This window comes from Plasmodium brasilianum, chromosome 4 (assembly GCF_023973825.1).
Source record: "Plasmodium brasilianum strain Bolivian I chromosome 4, whole genome shotgun sequence".
In the NCBI taxonomy this organism is placed as follows: domain Eukaryota; phylum Apicomplexa; class Aconoidasida; order Haemosporida; family Plasmodiidae; genus Plasmodium; species Plasmodium brasilianum.
Genome location: NC_090117.1, coordinates 69,114 through 90,182, shown reverse-complemented (window position 1 = coordinate 90,182; position 21,069 = coordinate 69,114). Strand labels below are relative to the sequence as shown.

The following is a 21,069-nucleotide window of genomic DNA, read 5'->3' as shown; positions in this document are numbered from 1 at the left end:
ATTCTGTATTGTGAAAAATTACGCTAGAATAATTTACTCATACTAGAATAAAATCTATCAGTTGATGTAAAAAAAAAAGTATATGAAATTAAATATATATCAGACAATTTATAAAATATTATAATGCACAGAAAAATATATTAACAACAAATTCTGTCTATGTATATACCTTTTTTACTAATGTATATTACATTTTAATATGATTTTTAAAATATTAAGTTACTTTTAACAGTAATGTTGTTAGAAAAAGCGAAAATATAAATGTTAAATATAATAGAACTGAGAATTAGTGTATACTTATATTATTAGAAGAGAATATAAATTTTATTACTGATGAATAATACCTTAACTAGAAAAAACTTAAGACTTTTCAATAAATATTATTTGAACTAAAAAATAAATAATAAAATGAATATCAAATAAGATTAAAAATCAATTATTCTAAAAATTTTTAATTATTAAATGGTATATTTAAATTAAAAAGAAAAAAAATATTATATACATTGTATATTTGTACAGATATGGTATATACTATAATAAGAATGTATTTATCATGAACGTAATAAAACGATATTTCAAAAAGTAATTAATTAAGGAGATGCATAATATAATTTATTTTATTTTATCATAAATAATTATAAAAACATCTTATGTACGCATTATATAATTTTTAATGTTTCAATATAGAAGTATATTTTATATAGAAGGAAAACAAACATAAAATTAAACTATAAGTATAAAATTTTATTTTTTTTCTTTATTATATAATTATTTATTCTAAATATATATTTTTATTTAAAGAAAAAATGTCGTATAAATCAAAAACATTTAATTTAGAACTTATTAAATATGCTTAATGAAAAATTGCAATATTACAAAATTATGATACAAATTTAAAGAATTATAATTTGTTAAGATTCAATATATATTTTAGATCATGCATTTGTTATTATCTTATAAATTTGCTATTTTATATACCTAACAGTTCATAAGAGATTGAAGATACTATAATTTACATAACATAAAATGTACTTCAGCTTATTTCTTTTTTTAGTGAACATTATAATAATCTATTATTATAATAATTTATGTTATTACAGAATACTCCATTTTTCCAAAATATAATACCTGTTGTATTATAAATGTTAATTTAAATATATCGTTAACTTTAGTTAATAATATCTGAATGTATAGAATAATGTGATATATATACTCTCTAATATCGATGTCCTGCATGAAATTAATAATTAGAAATATTAAGATATCTTATAATTCATGTTTATTTTATTTTTATAAATATTAAATAAGGAATTTTTTAATTAATCTAATATATTATATATTTAACATATATACTCATAATATTTATAAATGGACTATAGTTATAATATTTTAATAAAATACGTTTATATATAAGTTGTATTAAGTCAGAAATTATATGATAATTTTTAAAGTATATATTTTTTGCCTCTGCTGTAATATATATTATAGTTATATGCATTCATTTTTTTAAAAAAATATAATAAATAAATACTTCAAATAAAAATATAACATCTTTTAATATTATAATTATATTATTTTGTTGTTATTATTTTCTCTTATTAATATATTACAGTATTAAAAATCTATATTATGGAACAAAAACTAAAATCAGTACTACTTATTAAAATTACTACGTTAATTCCTTTATATTGGATATATCATTTCAGGAGTGATATGGTATAATAATGATATTTATGCGTATATGTATTATAAATAAATCAGTATTTTATGTTTGTTAATACTGTTTGAATTATTATTTTTTTCATAAATAATAATATATATTTACTTTTTTTTTTTAGGGTATCTTTAATAAATATCTGGATGAGGACTATAAGCATGGTAATGAGTTATATTCGAGAAATTATAGACTACTAGCAAAATATAAACAGGAAGAAGATTTAAATGTTATAGGTATAAAAGAATATATATCGAAAAATGGAAAGAATGAAAAAAAAAAAATGTTTTATAACGAAAAGGAGGCAACATGTGAAAAAAATCAATTAAATTATAATTTTTCAAAAAATGAGGGGCATTATAAACAAGCTATTAAAAATAAATCTAATATATTTGAAACAAAGAAATATTCCTATATAGAAAAAAAGATATTCAAAGAACTTGATTTTGAAGATTTTCTTAAAAAAAATAGGACAATTAGTAATAAGACTTACAAAAAACTAATACGTAAAAAATGCGGATTGCGACTTGCTCTTCCTTTAATATTTTTTTTGTCGTTATCTGTATTACCCATATTAGATTATTCAATGAGTGATGGACAAAATAGATGGTTAATGGATCTTTTAGGATTGAAGGAATTAACCAGTTTGAAGTCTATTATTAGTGTGTTGTATCCCTATTTAAAATGGGCAAAGGGTGCTGCAGATACTGTTAGTGAAAGTAATCATGGTACTTTTGTATTAATGAAATTATTTGACTTTCTATTATATATTGTGCCTTTTTTTATGTTAGGAGTCATATTCATATTAATTGTTGTTTACTACCATAAGAAAATTAAAAAATATGAAAAAATTAAGTACAGAAACGGTAAATAAGCATTTAGAAATACATGTCCTTATATAAATATGACTTCTATAGTAAGTTATACCAGTAGTATATTTATATAATTAATAAAGAAACATACAATTATTTATATAAATTCTAGCTATATATATGAGGCCTTTTTGATATACAACGCTAAATAAATATATTATTAATTTTTTGTAAATTTGAATGTTTTAATATTTTTTAGTTTCTACCTGAACGCACAATTTCGGGGTGAATAGATATTATGGTATAATATACGTCTTTTTGGATTTAAATCAAATTTCATAAAATATATATGTATCTGCGTTAAAACGAGTATATAATAGAAAAAATCATATAATTTAATTGACGAGTAAGCATTTATATTGAACTAAAATGTGGTAATTGCTTTTATAACTTATTAATCTAAAATTATAATTTTTTGATATTATTATGAAAAATTATTATTTTTAAGCAAACGATATATCTTTTTTGTTTTGTATTTTTAGAAAGGAAGTAAATGATTTTTGTTGCCTTGCTATCTATACACATATTTTTTATCTATGAAAAAGCATAATATTTATTCAATAAAATATGTTTTACGTGAAATACGTTATAAAAAATACTAAATGTAAAAATTATTTTAATAGATGTTTAGATATTTTTAGTATAAGTATGAAATAATACATATATAATAAAGTAATATGCTTTTTATTTATGGTTTACTTATCATTTTTTACTAACTTAAAGACTCAAAATATTTATAATTAAGTGAACAATTAAAAACAAGCATTATATTATTATTGCTCCTATTTGTAGTGTTAACTAAATATTGAAAAAATTAGATACACATCATACTGAAAATTAATATATAAATAAAGTTATATTTTGTTTTCTATTTTTATGCCATTCGAAGATTAAATTAATGAATTAAATTTAAATATAAACTATAGATATTATATAGAAATCATTCCCTTTACTTTTTGATTATAACGTATATATAACACTTTATTACGTATCTGTAAAAATATAAGTTGTCATTATTTTAAATTTAAATAAATATATATTTTTAAATTTAGTATATTTCTAAATATATTAAATGACTAATAGATATAATTTAAAATTTTTTACAAATAATATAGGTTATATTAAGAATTATTGATTTCTTTATATAAATAATTATAATATCTAAAATATAATAATAGTAAGAGAAGGGTAATATTTTTTTATATACATTAAATGTAGATGTATTGAATATTTAGTGTAATTTAGAGGCTATTATTTAGATCATGAGAAATATTCAGTATTTACTGTTTAGATTAATTTACAATAGAAATTTTAAGTAAAGAATTGTTAATTTTGAGTATTGCTATAATGTTGCAATAAATAGGAGGTTATTTGTATTATAGTTATTTCATTGTACATACGTAATTGTGATATAATTCTATTTTAGGATCATTAAGGATGTATGATAAAATGTATTGATAACAAAAAAATAAATGTGTTTTTATTATTGACAAAATTAAACAAATAAATCCATAAATATATCTATAAAATATATAGGAAAAAGAAAAATATTTTAGTAAGATTACGTGCTCCTAAACATACTTGAGAATGCGAATTAATTCACATATTGTTATTAAATAAATCCTTTATATTTCTGTAATTCATTTTATAATATATGTTATAAGATGTTTTTTTTACATTTTTTTATTCGTTAAAGTTTTTTTTCATAAATAATGTTTTTTAACTTATTTATATACGTGTTTATAAAAAATATAATTTCCAAATTGATATTATATATGTATCATTACGGATATTAAAAAATACGTACAGATAATGTAATGGAATAAAAATATAATTATGTTAATTTTTGTAACCTTTAGTAATACAAATAAAATATTCTAAATGTTATATTTTTTTTTTACAGTTGTAACTATAATTTTTTAGACATAATAAATTTATAATTACTTGTCATTGAATTTTAATATACGAAAAATAAAAATAACAAGATATAATTATGTTCTTAAAAATATTAATTATATTAAATAATTAATTATTTGTTTATTTTTCCTTTTAAAATATTAACTTAGTAGTATGTATTTATAAAAAGTAGTATATTATGAGTTCTTTCTATGTTTTACTATCAAAACAATTAGTATATCTTCAATATTATTAAATATGTTTTGTAATTTTTTTATATAGGTTATATTTTTAAAATTTATCATTTTTTTGTGATATGATATGTCCATAATTATTTTTAATATTATTGAATTGCACATAATCGTTTTATTCTAAATATATTTTTCTTTTATCAGATAAAATATTATTTTTCCAAATATAAATATATATACCTTTTTATATGGAAAAAGATACAGAATATATGAAATTTTAAATATTACATTAAATAATAATAAATTTTATTCCAATTTATATACAAATTATAATATTGTAGAATTTTTATAAAACAAAGTAACTCATTATATAGAACTTTCAATTATATACTTAAATTCATATATTTTTTAGAATCTGTATATTTAATTTTATTAATATATTAGAGTATGTAAGAGTACATGCATTACTCTGAGTTACATACTATGCTATATCTTATATATTAAATAATATTTTTAATAATAATGTATTTTTTTTTCTATTATATTTACTGTGATGATAATTAGTACTATAAAGCCAAAATATGAAAACCTACTAAAAACTTATATAAAAAATTTGAACTATTTTTTTAAAAGTCGGTAAAAGTTCTAGTTAGCTTCTAAATACATATTAGTATACATTTCCTACATGTTGTAGTTTCTTTTGAATGAGTACGAAACTTTTTACGCAGATTAAGTAATTTTTGATTTTAATTTATCTTATTTAGTTTTCTTATTTTTAGTATTATATTTATTTTTATTTGTATAAGACAAATAAAAAAACAAGTTACAACCCTTTAGCATTAAATAATTAATTTAAATTTTTTAAACAATTTTGATTTATTTTTATTTAAACTCTTCTCAAAATAATTTTTTTTTATATATAATATTTGTACATAGAAATTGTACTAATATTTAAAGTTTTTTTTGTTTATGTAAAAATTAATTAGTTGCATCTATATAAATTTAATATATTTTATCTAAGATAAAATAAAAATAAATGAATGAAAATTAATAATATAAAGAATTTTCTTTTTCATTTTCAGGATTTAAAATAAAGTTTACATTTATATTAGTGAATAAATAATAGTTTTAAAGAGATATTCAATGAAAGACATTTTGAAGTCTGTAATATTTATTAAAATTCTTGCATTCAGCCTTATTATTTGAATGTGTCATTATAAATATAACACGATATTATAATACTATTTGTTTTTTTTTCATTTTCACATTTTATTTTTAAGAATTACAATTTCGTTAAATTAGTAGCAAAAGGTACGTTTTTATCTAAAAAATAATACTTTGTTTTCATTTCTTTAAAGCTTTAGTCCAGAATCATTATTTTGTAACCTAATTAATAACAATTTATGATTTGTTTTAGTTTAATTGTATACATCTCTTTTTGTGTACAATGAAATAAAACAAGCATATTTTTTTTTGTTTTTGAAAAAAGAAAATTTAATTAATATGCATTATAAATGGCATTATAATTACTTTATAATTCGTATTTCATAGATGTTTAAATTTTTGAATAGTTCATTTGTGAATTTATAGATATATCAAAAAATTATATTATTATTACCATTGAATTAATTATAACTCATTATTAATTTTGAGGATTATAAATATTTTTACCTATATAAGAGAAGCCTATATTTAACATTTTAGTTACTTATATGTGATTTCAATTCATTTTTGTAGGAATTACTTAAATCTATCTTATAATGAAAGGTTATAAATATATATTGTACTATTATATTTACTTTTTTTTAATACAATAATATACTGTACAAATATACTAAAATTCATAGGTAATTATTGATCATAAAACAAAGAACCCTATTTTTATTTTATTGGAATCGTATTTTAAGAATAAATTATGTATATGTATATGTTCAATTATCAATAAATCAAAGTAGATAAATACATATGGCATAATCGCATAAAAAATTATTTTTATGTTTGTGTTATTAAGAAAATTTACTTGCATATGTGCTAATAATAGAAATAATTTTGTTTTAGAGACATTTTAAAATGTGCAAAATTGAAGTTAAGTACTACTAACATTTTGATACTAATGATTCCACTTTTTTTAATGAAATAAAAAGTAATAAATGTGAATGCACATAACTTTGCTTTATACAAAAACGTTTCAATTAGTTATTATTAAATTGATACTTTATAATAGAAATGAATAAATGAAAAATATATATATATATATATAAAAGGTTTAATTAAAAAAGAGATAAATATAACATTTTGCATGCAGTGTATATATGAGTGCTTTAGGTGATTAGATGTAATATAACAATGTAGCTCTTCTTTAAATTCAAATAGACGTAGAAGTTATATTTAGTATATTTTTGAGTTATTAGAGTTTTGTAAATTTATAATCTCATGTCCTGTGAATTATGTTTTATATATTTTTTAATTATTTATGTATGAATTTATGTTATAGAAAAAAGTTGAATTAACAATTGGATAATTGTGAATTGGAATATTTATATACATAATAATAAAATTTTAGATAAAATAAGATTATTTTATTTCCCCTTTAGTTAATATTAGACGCCAGAGTATGCTATTAAAATATTTAATTTTATGCATATAATGCATATATATTAATAATGTAAAATATAATATAAATTATTGTTTGCATCAAAAATAAGTATATTTAGCATAACGCATTTTTTCCAGGAATAATATTTGTGTTTATAGTTTTCATATGTATTTATTTTCAGCAATCCAAAATATATTTTATAAAAGATAATAAATTGTAATATTTTGTTATCTGTTCTATTCCAAATATTTTATATTTTTATATATTGAAATATATAAAATAAATACATATTTGCAAATAAAATTGTATTTTTTTAATTTATTTTAAAGTATTTATTTTTAAAAAATATTTTTATATATATTTTCTAGGAGCTTTAAAAATTCCGCATCCACTGTTTGTTTATATAGTAAGTAGACTTTCATTTTTAATTGTATATTATATATTTTAGTATTCTATCTATTTATATATTAACATGAATTTTTAAAGAATTAAAATTTAAACATCATTTTAAATTGTGTTATGGTAATTTAATATAATAATATTTATTGCTTCTGAGATGATAATAGTGGACATTTAATTTTGTGAATCCATTAACATATTTTTATATATCTTAGTAATAAATTAAGAAAAATAATATTATTTATGATAATAGTTATTGTGCATGCATCAGAATATAATACCATAAAAACTGATATACTTTTTTTATTATATTAAGAAATCAATAAAAATGATTAATATAAATAATGCACTTATTTTTTTATTGAATATGGTGCATTAAAAGAATGCATAACAATTGTATATTAATTTAGAGTGCTTTTCTATTTAGCATAATATTATATTTTTAAGAAAACGCAGTACTTGAAAAAAAAAAATAAAATATATTTAATTAAAATATACAATGAATTAATTATAAAAGTATATGAATTAGCGCAATAATAGTAAACTATCGTAATCCCATATAATATATCGATATAATTACATTAAAGTACGTTTGAGAAATGGACTACTGGATTGAAGTTTCTGTTCGAACTTGTAACTTATGGATTATTGTTTAGTAAAATATTTTATGAGGATGAAAATTACATGAACATAAAACGATAAAAAATTTAAATACGTCAAATTAAAAAAGGACAGGGCATAAACTATTGTAGTAGTACATATGGAAGTACTCGAAAATTTCAAAAATGACAAATTGGATTTTAAGTAAGGAAAATTATTAAAATTATACCTAGAAGTTACTGCAAAAGAGGAATTTTAAACGTATCATAATTTAAGAAATGGTGAGTTAATAACTGAAAATATTAAAAGCAGCAATTACAATAAAAAAACAAAAAATTGGATCGAATAAATGAGTGGAAGGACATAAAAATTTTTCTGAAATATAGAAAAAAAACATTGGTTATATAGTTTGAAAAATGTATGGAAAACAGAATATGCTTACATAAAAAACAATGAAAAATTAAAGGAGAATATCTTAAATTCAATTGGAAGTGTTCCATTACTATATAGGAAAAAAGCTTCGGGCATGCAATGGATATCAAATAAGGATATGATTGTGGAAAGATATTTGAAATAGGACTGATATAAGATATTGACAGAGGGATATCAAAATATGTTGGATAAAAATGAAAATGAAGAAAATAAAGATGATTAACCATTAAAAAATGTAAAAGTATTGTAGAATAAAGTAAGTAATGAAGAAATATATAAAAAAAATTTAGCATAACTGTTTATATTTGTACATTTGATAGCACTAGAAGAATATGAAAAATAATATTATATAGAAAATAGTGTATTGTACCTGCACAATTGCATGAATGAATCCTAGACAAAAGACAGCGTATATAAAGAATAACAGATAAAAAGAAATATTATTGGTTCTATTATTTACGTTTCGGAAAATAATAAAAACTAGGATATTCATAGTTATAAATATGAGATCTCTATTTATTAGGAAATAATAGATTCGATAGGATATTATACATATGTAAATTCTATATATATGGAAAATACCGTAGAGTAATCCTATAAAATATTAGAATAATACACAACAGTAATAGATAGGAAGTACATAAAATATATTAAAATGGTGTTAAAGTGAAATATGATTATACCCATAAGAAATATTTATTAAATAATCTTACATAGGAATGGAATAAAGAAAATTAATTACAAAATGAGTATTATAAAAGAAAAAAAAATGTATGAAATATGAATATTGAAATTCATTTATTTAATATATATTATAATTATAAATAATTTTCTTTTTGAATTAGAACATGTATAAGAAAGTTTTATTAATACTTGTTTCAAAAGAATATACAAACATGTTTATATATATATAAAATAACAAGTTTATATATATCAAATATTAAAATATTGCCATATGAAATATTAAGCAATATATTTTGTTTTACTCCTTAATAAATAATTTCTTTCAATGATTATAATACAATATAAATAACGTATTACTAGTATTTTTAAAATGTATTTTTATTTTATTTTTTTTGTTATACATATTTTAGATTATTCAATAACATATTATTGGGTACCGGATACCCACAATTATAAAGTTAAAATGTATATTAGGATTCTATATAAAAATTATTTTAATATATATATGTTATTTATTAATATTATATTCCTTTTTTTTTTATATATTTAATTTGTTTAAACATTATTTATTCAATTTAATATTTAAATATTTTAAATTCTAAATATTTATATAAAAAAAATAAGATAAAACAAAATTTCAAATGTATCATCCATGAGTACGTTCTTTATTCTTAGAAGATGATATATATTCTTTTTTATTTCTAAATATATATTACCTAAATTGTGCGATAAAAATATTTTTTGGGTAATAAGTATATATGATCATTATTTTAAATTATTTCTAAAAACATTTTTATGATATTATATCTCTTTAATTTGGATAATAATATATTTCTAAATCTATATATACAACTTTTTTATAGTTAGTACAACAGTCTATGTAAGAATTATAGAATATTAACTTATGATATATCGTTATTTTTCTGTAGTATATTATTATAGGTGTTAAAATATTTAAGTAATAAGATGTAAATCATATTTATACTGAAATTATTTATCTTATTTTTATTATTATAATAAAATATTTTTGAAGCAAAAAAATGTACTATTAAATTTCTCTCCTCTTTTTTTATATTATATTATTATATGTATTATGTTATATAGCTACTCGAGAAAAAAGGAAGAATATATTGAAATTATTTTTTATAAATAGATGTTATAATTGTATAAAATAATAAAAAATTTCAATGTAATTTTTCTCAAATTTTTTGTTATTTAACTTTATGACAGAGCCATATGACATCTTATTTTTGACAGGATAAAAATAACAGTATTATTATTAATGTTTTTTAAAATAATATTGTACATATAAAATACATATATAAGAGAATTTTTTTAAGTTGTGTATCATCCGCATTACCGATTTATTTTAAAAAACGAAGTCTAGAAATTCCTTAATCTCAAATAAAGTTAAATTTTATTGTTTTGCATTAAACGATCTGACAGGAAAAAGCTAATAAATATTATGTACAGTCATAAATATACATGTATTTTATATATTTAACAATTTTTCATAAAAACGTCACATTAAAATGTTTTTTAAATACTAAAAAATTTTAATGTTTTTAAAAAGAAATTTTTTTTAATAATACATAGCACACTTATTTTCATAAAGAAATTTGCAGAAATTCATAATATTTAAAATAAATATATAATAAGTGTATTTATTATAGAGTTTTACATATAAAAGTTATTTTCATTAAATTTTTATACATTCATCATCAGATTTAATCATAGAATATTTTATAGAATAAATATATGCCTATATTTTTATGATATTTATTATATAATTAATATATATATATATATATTAAAAATGAAATGATGAAATATTTTATATATTGAGTGATATATATTTAAGCATCAAAATATAAAAAAGTTATTATTACAAAGCATATATATATATATATATGAAAAAAGTTATAAAATATTACTATATTTGATATATTACTAACTTAATAAATATATAAGTAAAGAATTTACTTTCTAACTATCAATTTTTTATGTAGAAAAATTACATAATAAACAAGAGGATATATTCATAACGCTTCAAGAAACATAAGTAAATAATAGCATATGAATAAAAATTGCACAAAATATAAAACTGTTTTAATACTATATTTAAAAATAATGTATATAATTTTAGTATTAATTCCTTTATTACATATAATGGGACATGTATTTATTCATTCTTATATTTCGATTAATCGTTTAAACATATCTATATGAAGTCATTTTCTCAACTTAATATATGTATGATATTATAAGGTAAAATGGCTAACAATTGCATCTTAAGTATTATTAAAGTGTCAGTTAATTAATTATTTATAAATATTGATTAAACTAGCATGTAATAATTTTTTAATATTCGTTGATTTTTTTTTTTTATTAATTATATTTTATTTTTTAATAGAACGATTATTAGAAAAGAACATTTGTCTGTTCATGTATTCAGTTTTAATATTAATTTGTAAACTGTTGTATTATTAAATATATTCAATTAATATTAAAAGCCATGAAAAAAGTCAGAGAGCAAGAAAATTATGTCATATATATTATTAAAAAATTAAAATTTAATTTATCTTATATGACAATAAAAGTAACCTCGTTTAAATGTCGTATAATTCATATCTATCAGACTTTTAATTGTTTTTTCACAAAATATACAAAAAGCTGACATTGTTGATACTTCCGATTAATTAAATTCCATTAAATAATTGTTACGGTATATCTATATTTTTGTTCTAATTATTCTGCTTATAGCAAATTATTTTAAAAATAATTTTTATAAGACATTAGTTAACTTAAAAAGATTTTTTATTATTTTAATCGTAACCAAGATATTAAAAATAATATTTTTTAAAAGACGAATTTATGTATTTTATATTATATAGTTTTATTAAATTTTATCCAATTACCTAACTGAATTAACCAAACGATTTAAATAATATGCAAATAAAATATATGTAAATTTTTTCCAAGTAAATTATCTTTACAGCAAGTCTAATTGCATTAATTATGTACCATTCAATGTTCTTTTAGAAACTATTCCATTTATATCATTTTAATATATTTACATAGAAAATTTACTAATTACATTTAAATTTTTTTTTCTCTTTATACATTTAATTATATGTTATAATTATATAATATATACAATTTATAAAATATATATGTGGCAGAAACAATAAAAAAGAATTATAATCTATCTTCTACTGAATAAAAGCTTTATAAATATATAAATAATAATTTTATTATAGAATAAGTTTTAGCGGCGGTAAATAATTTTGACATGATGATACAAGCTAATAAATTCTTTTTCTTCATTAAATTCTGCGCATTTTCCCTTTTAATACGAACATATCAGAATTCATACAAGGTAGGATAATTGCTATATTTAACAATTTCTATACATTTTTTTGTAATAATACATTTTAATTTTAAAAATTAATATTTTATTCATGCAAAAATAGTTATATTTTTATTTAATATCAAATATTTGCTCATATTTTTAGACAAATACATATGGAATATCATATATTAAGAAAATTGATCTAAGTAATCCATTATATGCAAGAATAGACAGATTATTAAATGAAGAAGGAGGTTTACATTGCCCCAATGGAAGCATACCTTTAAAAAAAATGTCTAAAAAAAACTTTAAAGTGTCATCTGATACATCAAATAATAATAACTATAAAGGACGGCATAGAAAATTAGAAGGAAAATCGTCAAAAAAGGAAAAAAACGTATCACCATCCATTATTAAACCTAAAAAAGGATTAGATGATACATATAATGTTAAAATGGTAAAAGCACTTGATAATGAATACAAAGAAGTAAATAACGTTAAGTGTGAATTTGCACAAAAATTTCTAAGGCGTATTCTTGTTATTACTCCAGTTATATTGTCCAGTATTGCTACATTGGTGGTATTAATGCTAACAAAGGATAATATTTTAGAAGGCCTTTCTGCCACATTATCCCTTACAATATTTGTTTCAATATTTATTTTAACAGTATTAGTTACTTACTGTAAATTATTGAAAAATATGTACAAGGGTAATAATAAGTAAAATTACGTAAGAGCATTTCTAAATACATATAAAGAATAAAAAATAGGGTAATTCTTGGATATATATATATTGAATGCTTATATATTAGGATACAGTAATTTTATCTTTTTGATAATATATATATGTAAAAACTCTTAATACGTAATATGAGAATTATATTTTTTTTAATTTTAATCTAAATAAAATCTTTTAAAATTATTTATATTTTCCTTAATATGGATAGTTTTTTATTTTTTTTATTGTTCGTCTTTATAATTTATTCTGTATAAGTACTGTAAAAATATATACATTTATAATTTATTTATTTTTTTATTTGTATGTGTATATAAATTACCAATAAACTATGTTTAAGTTATTATATTATATTTATATTATTATTACTTGTTTTACTGGGTTAGTAATTTAATATATTATTTTTTATTAGTTCATCTGTACCTCAATATGTATGTACATTATTTAGGTTATAACATTTTAGGTTTCATAATTTTTTTATATATGTGTATATATTTAGTGAACATTTATTGTTGTTTGTCATATATTAATTAGAACGGCTATTTAGAGAAATATAACATGAAATTGCACAATATTCATAATTTCTTTAAATTCTAGTGAAAAGTGGGTACTTTAAATACTTGTAAATTTTCATAAGTTAAATGTATATAATATTATTATATTTATCTTGATGAATTTTATGTTTAATATATTATAAAAATTTATTACTACAATAAAGCGAAGAAGAAAATGTTTATTTCTTTGTGTTTTTTTAAGGAATTTAATATATTTTATTAATTCACCTATTTTTTAAAATATTACAATTCTAAAATTATATAATTAAAACAAAACAAATTGTGTACTAGTGTTTTTGCAATATTTTTTCTAACAAAACATTTATGTTATGTTAAGCTATAAATTAATAAATTCCATATACAAATAAAAATGTAAAATAATTTGAATGGTAAACTAATTGGGTAATATCATTTACAGTTTAAATATATGTATACTTGAGGGATAGAAAAATATGGATGAATAAAATTTTAAAATAATACATGATAGTAGGAGAAAAAAACAATAGAATAATTCATTTCTTATTTTATATAATATTTTTATTATTATAAGTACATTTATATAATATATTTATAATTGCTTCGTTCTTTTCCATTTATGTTATAATAAATGTTAAATTAAAACAATCTGATTAACTATTAGTATATGTTTTTGGTTATCCAGAAATTATTACTAAAAAGAAAAATATATATGCTTTATTATTATTATTATATGGTATCTAAGAAATATACTTCAAGTAAATTTATTAGAAAAAATAACATTTCACTGTAGGTGATATTCTAGTTCAATATTTATATAAAAAATTATTTATTCTTTAAGTTATATATTATAAGTTGTTATAACAAAAACTATAAAAATATTAGATTTCCTAAAATTTTTATAACAAAAACTGTTTTGACTTGTTCCAATTATTAAATGAAGTATTATTAAAAATGTTATGTCTATTTATTTCATTGTTAATATTTAATAAAAATTTATGTATTAATAAAAACGTTATATATTAATTTTTTGAACTTTATAATAAAATATGTAAATGTAGATATGTTTTTAACATATAATTTAAATAAATATATAGGGGAATACTAAAATATCTTATTGTCGATATATTATCATTTAGTGGAATTTTTTAAAGATTGTTATAAAATGCATTTATGTACTTAATTTACCTAATAATTTATACAAACTAATTTGAAAGCTATAATGAATATGTAATTTCTTTAAATTTTTAATATATTTTTATTGTCTTATTTTCATATTATTTTATTTTTTTACTTTTCAGAATTTAGGAGCAACTAAGAAAAAAAAAATAATTTGTATATTTGAACAAGATTATAAACTTGATGGTACTACATGATAATTTGATTTATTAAACCATTTAAAGGAAACACATATTAATATATATAATATTGAATATAAGCTTAATAATATTTGTAAACAGAGAAATATGATGCCTACATTAATTAGTTATAGTTTTAGTGATCATGAGTACCTTATTGTATTAAATGCATGGTTAAAAGAAAAAATAAAAGGTTATATATATGCAGGATCTAAATGTGAATATAAAATAAAATTATATGAGCTACACATTCAGAAATTATAAGAAAATTAGAAACGAATATAGATAGTGAGGAAAAGTGTACAAGAAGTGAATCTACTTAAAACTGTTATATTTCAAATGAATTAACAACTGCTTTTTCTGTTGGTTTTACTATATGGGGAATTTTTGTTATTACTTTTTTATTTTTTGTATAAGTTTATATAAGAATTATCGTTAATAAATATGAAAATTAAGAACAAAATTGCACTTTATTTTCATTAAAATATTATTGTTGTTATATATATATAAACATATTTCATTGCTTTTCATTTTATATTATAATTCAGTCCCATGGGACACTGAATTCATAGTCACCTAAATAAAAAAAAAAAAAAATAATAAAGGACATAATTACCGAAGAATCACGTGAATTATTAATAATATTTGCTGAAAATGGGATTTCACATTCAGAAGACGGAAGAATTAGGATAGGTTATCATTCATTAGCAATTTAGTAATTTACTTGTAATGCTGAATTGGTAATTTATTTTTAAACTGATTTGAGAAAGGAAAAGATTAATTCTTGGAATATTTCATTAAGCTGTAAAAGGAAAAATAAATAATATAATGAGAATATAAATAACACATAAATAATGAAAAAAGAATTTTTACACTTATTAATATAAGACATTAATATTAATGATACATTGAACATATTATATTAGTAAATTTTATATTATATTATATTATAGATTAAAAAAAAATATATGGTGAATATATCGTATTTTATTTTATAAATTTCATATTTCCCTAAGAAAGTATTATAAGATATAATTCTATTAATTATGTTATTCTCTATAATATATAACTAATAATTTTATATGCTAATTCTACTGAATTTAATTATAAGAAGCACTATAATTTAAACTATCAGATGCTTTATTTGTTATTATAATTTTTTGATTCTAGCATTATTTCATTAAATATCAAAAGAAAAAATCATTTGTTGTAATAATTAATATGAATTGAAAATTCTATAATAATGTTTCTAAAATAATTTTAAATATATAGGAAAAAATATATTAGAAATCTTTATATTTCAGGATATATAATAATATAGTTACAAATTTAATTACAACATATATATATAATATACAGCATACAGCATATATATTATATTACAAATATATGTACATAACATGTAATTTATTCTTTGTAAATACAATAATTATTATAATAAATTATGTTGTATTTTTCAATTCTCTCTATATTTTTCATATATTTCTTTCCTATATAGTATTAATAAAAATAAGTAATAATATTTATATAAAGAAAGTATAAAAATGATAATGAATAATTCTATTGCTTTCTTATAAATATTTTAAATGAACAAAATTTATTATCATTGTTGAAGTTATAAATTATATATACAGCATAATGTTATTGCGATTCCTTAATCATCTTAATATCTTTTAAATGTATAATTATATATATTTTTATTTAGTCTTAATGGGAGCTAATATTTTTACTAAAATATTCGTAGAGAATATTTTTTTCATTACGTTTTTACTTCTACTCATGCATCATATTTATATATATATACTTTTTTTTTTTTACGGAAATATTTCAGTGAATGATATATATTAAACAAGATAATGAAAATAGAAAGGAAATATATATACAAAGAAAATTTATTATGTTATCCATTTGTTATAATATACTTTTATTAATTATTTTTGAGGCATTAGTTTTAATTTTGTGCATTTCTTCTATATAATGAAACTCTACATATATAGGAAATAAATTATGATGTTAGTGTTAACATTTCATTACTAATAAATCAGTTGTTAGTTATATTACTTTAATTTTTATTTGTAGTATGTACTCATAGGAAAACACAAAACATATAATAATTATAATTATATAAATTTTATTGTAATAACAAAAAATTTTATCCAAAATTATAGATGAATATTGTGTATTTATATACCTTATATTAATTAATTAAGTTTATTAAGTAAAAATAAATATATCCAAAAATTAGTTCATTTTTTTTATATATAATATTTCAGAAGAGATAAATTGTTAAGTATGAACAATAAACAAAAAAAAAGAAAATAAATTAAATAATAAATTAAAACATTCCATAATTGTTAAATATATTATGTATATTTAATGAAATAATGAACTGTATACAGATAGAAAAATAGGTAAACTTAAACAACTAGGAATTCTTAGAATAGTCCGAGAATTTTGGACACGTTTATAATATGAAAAATAAATCTTGTTACATATCTGTAAATAAAAATTACATTAGAAAAGATTAAGTATAAAAATGGATAATAATGAAATTGATATAAAAAAGGAATGCTGAAATTATAAATATGTCATATAATTTATAGATAATTAGAACACATGTAAGAATGAATAAAGAACTAATAGCAATTACCTATCTGCCTTATTTCCTAATATACATTATTATTTTTTATGGATTTAAAAATATTAAATCAATTTTAGTTTTTTTTATTTTAAAAAAAGTGAAAAAATATATATATATTATATTCTTAAGCGTAATTACCCTAAAGTTATAATGTTAACAGGATATATAAATTTCTATGTTGATACACAATTTTTTAACTTGAGAACATTTAATAAATTTTAATATATTACATTAAAAATAAAAAATAACTTGGGTAATGAATGTTAAGTAATCTAAAAAATTATTAATTCTAAAAATTCAGAATAATATAATCATATTATTAAACATAAAGAAAAAAAAATTCTATATATTGTACAGAATATGCCCAACTATCTTAAGTATTATACTTAGAATATATATAGCGTGTTTATTTTAAAAATATATTTAAAAAGATATTATTTTAATGAAATAAATAATATAATTTAATTAATATTATCATAAATCACTATAAATTTATATTGTATATATATTAAATTTTTTTTTACTTCAATATAGGAGGTAAAATCTGCATATAACCCCTCATACATAAGTTATTGTTAGAAGCAAATATAAACCTTTTTCTTTTCTTTATTCCTTTTTTTTTTTTAACATTAAATACTATAATACTTTATTATAATCTATCCTTTCTGCAAAAATGATTCATATGTATATAAAAGTTTTATGCTTTAGGGTGTGGAATATTGCTATGAAATAATAAAAATATTCTAGTGCCATATCATCTTCTAGAAGGAATTCTATGTAAAATATTAATATTATTATTTTTTTTTAATTATTTATTAATAAGAGAAAGAATATATATATATACTGTTCTATTATTCTTCTTTAGTCGTTTTTAAATAAATTCATTTTATAAAAATTTGTATTCTATCTACGATACAATAAAACAAGAATAAATTATATGCCTTTTCATTATTGATTGAATAGAGATATAAATTATTGAACTAATGTTATTCCAATAATAATCTATTTAATACTAGAATTCTTGTTTCTTTCTTTCTTTTCTTTTTTTTATTATATTATATTAAAAAATTTTCTGATTACATATTTTTAATTAAAAAAAAAACGAAAACTGAGCTCTAGTTGTTTATAAACATTTCTTTTGCTAACAATATGAGTAAAGTTTAGATATTATAATTTTCAAAAATTATACAGAAAAAAAAATATATTAGTTTATTTACTTTTAAAATTTATATGTTTTTATAGATTTGATAGCATGATATATATTATAATTTTTATATACATTATAGAAAATAAGAGAACAAAAGTAATATAATAAATGCATCAGAGAATAGTATTCAAAGTATCCTTTTCTTCATTTATCTTTTAACTTATTATATAATTATTACAATTAATATTTTTTAACAATAATAACAAGTTTTTCTAAAGCATTTTTAAAAAGTTAAAATTAGATATTATCCCTTTGATATAGAGAATAATAAATTACCGATATTCTATATATTCTCTATAAACTGAATATATATATAAATTAATGAATATTGTATTTTATTTTTATTATTTTTTTCTTTAAAATAATTAATATAGAAATCATTTAATTATTATATTCAATAGTTAATTTGTGTATTTTGAATATTTATGAATAAATTCAAATTATTTTATTTTAATAAAAGTTTTTTAAAAATTATATTAAGTTAAAAATTCCATAACAGATTTTTATAGTTAATTTTCTTTTTGAACTTAGTAGAAAGCACTATAATTATTTATGTTTTACCAAGTTATTATGAAAAAAGAAATAATAATAATTTATAAATTAAATATATTAGCGTTTATCATTAGCTGCATATTATATTATTGTTAAAACTTTTCCTACTATATATGTTACAATATTGAATGTATATATAATGGAACAAAATATTAAGTTACTGTTTTTTACTACACTTTCTTCCTTTATAATTTTAAGTTGGATACGTCATTTTTACAATGATATGGTGTGATCATATTGATTATTGATACTTGTATTATTTATATTTTTCATATTTAACTTTTGTTAATGCTGTTTCTTAGAATAATATTTTTTATTTATATACATGATTTATATTTACTTTGTGTTTTTAGAGTACTTTTAATAAATATTTAAATGAAAATTATAATCCCTACGAAAAAAAAGATATAAAAACATATCGATTACTAGGAAAATGTAAACAGGATCATATATCGAGTATTGTAGGATTAAAAAGTGTTATACCAAATAACGAACTTAAAGACAAAAAGAATATAAGTAATAGCCAAAAAGAGGATAAATATAAATATGTACAATTAGATGAAAGTTCGATGAATAGTATGGGACACCAGAAACAAGCTAAGAAAAACAAATCATATATATTTGAAACAAAAGACTATTCTTATCTTGAAAAAAAAATATTCAAAGAACTAGATTTTTTTGATTTTCTTAAAAACAACAGAACGATTAGTGACAATCTGTACAAAAAAGTGGTACTAAAAAAACGCCAATTACGCATTTTTACACCTGCAATATTGTTAATTCTGTTATCAATATCACTTATATTAGATTTTTGCTGTGGTTATGGCTTAAGAAGGGGATTGTTTAAATTATTGAAATTTTCATTAGGTGATGGACCATTGGGTAAGTTATACACATTTTTGGAGAAATATTTCGTTTCATTTTTCAAGATTGATATAGGGGGTGGCAAAAGTTTACGTATAACACCCTTTTTTGATTTTCTAATATACTTCTCATCGTTCGTTATATTGGGTATTACGTTAATATTAGGTGTTCTTTACTACCATAAAAAAGTTAAAAAATATGAAAAAATTAAATATAAAAAAAAATAGAATGAATTTTAGGAAATATATTATTTTATATAATGGAGTAATTAATAAAAGATACGTCTGTATTACCTTTAGTTATACATGTATTAAGCATACTCTTAATTGCTTTTATTGCACACCTGCACATGTATATGTGGTATTTTTGATATATAGCAGCATAAATAAATTTTCTGATATTTTTTTTGAATTTGAATGTTTTAATGTTAGTAATTTTTATTCTA

The 21,069-nt window shown here is 18.2% G+C and overlaps 3 protein-coding genes across 3 annotated transcripts; all 3 read left to right on the top strand.

Moving 5' to 3' along the window:
- Positions 1 to 1,629: 1,629 nt before the first annotated feature.
- MKS88_001046 (fam-l protein) lies at positions 1,630 to 2,588 on the top strand (the record flags this gene model as incomplete). Its single annotated transcript, XM_067219700.1, has 2 exons — positions 1,630 to 1,716; positions 1,839 to 2,588. The coding sequence occupies 2 exons, from the start codon at positions 1,630 to 1,632 to the stop codon at positions 2,586 to 2,588; spliced, it is 837 nt and encodes a 278-aa protein (XP_067074980.1).
- A 10,088-nt stretch (positions 2,589 to 12,676) lies between these two features.
- On the top strand, positions 12,677 to 13,460 carry MKS88_001045 (uncharacterized protein; the record flags this gene model as incomplete). Its single annotated transcript, XM_067219699.1, has 2 exons — positions 12,677 to 12,763; positions 12,900 to 13,460. 2 exons carry the CDS (start codon positions 12,677 to 12,679, stop codon positions 13,458 to 13,460), a joined length of 648 nt encoding a protein of 215 aa, XP_067074979.1.
- A 6,439-nt stretch (positions 13,461 to 19,899) lies between these two features.
- MKS88_001044 (fam-l protein) lies at positions 19,900 to 20,851 on the top strand (the record flags this gene model as incomplete). Its single annotated transcript, XM_067219698.1, has 2 exons — positions 19,900 to 19,986; positions 20,114 to 20,851. 2 exons carry the CDS (start codon positions 19,900 to 19,902, stop codon positions 20,849 to 20,851), a joined length of 825 nt encoding a protein of 274 aa, XP_067074978.1.
- Between the last annotated feature and the right edge of the window lie 218 nt (positions 20,852 to 21,069).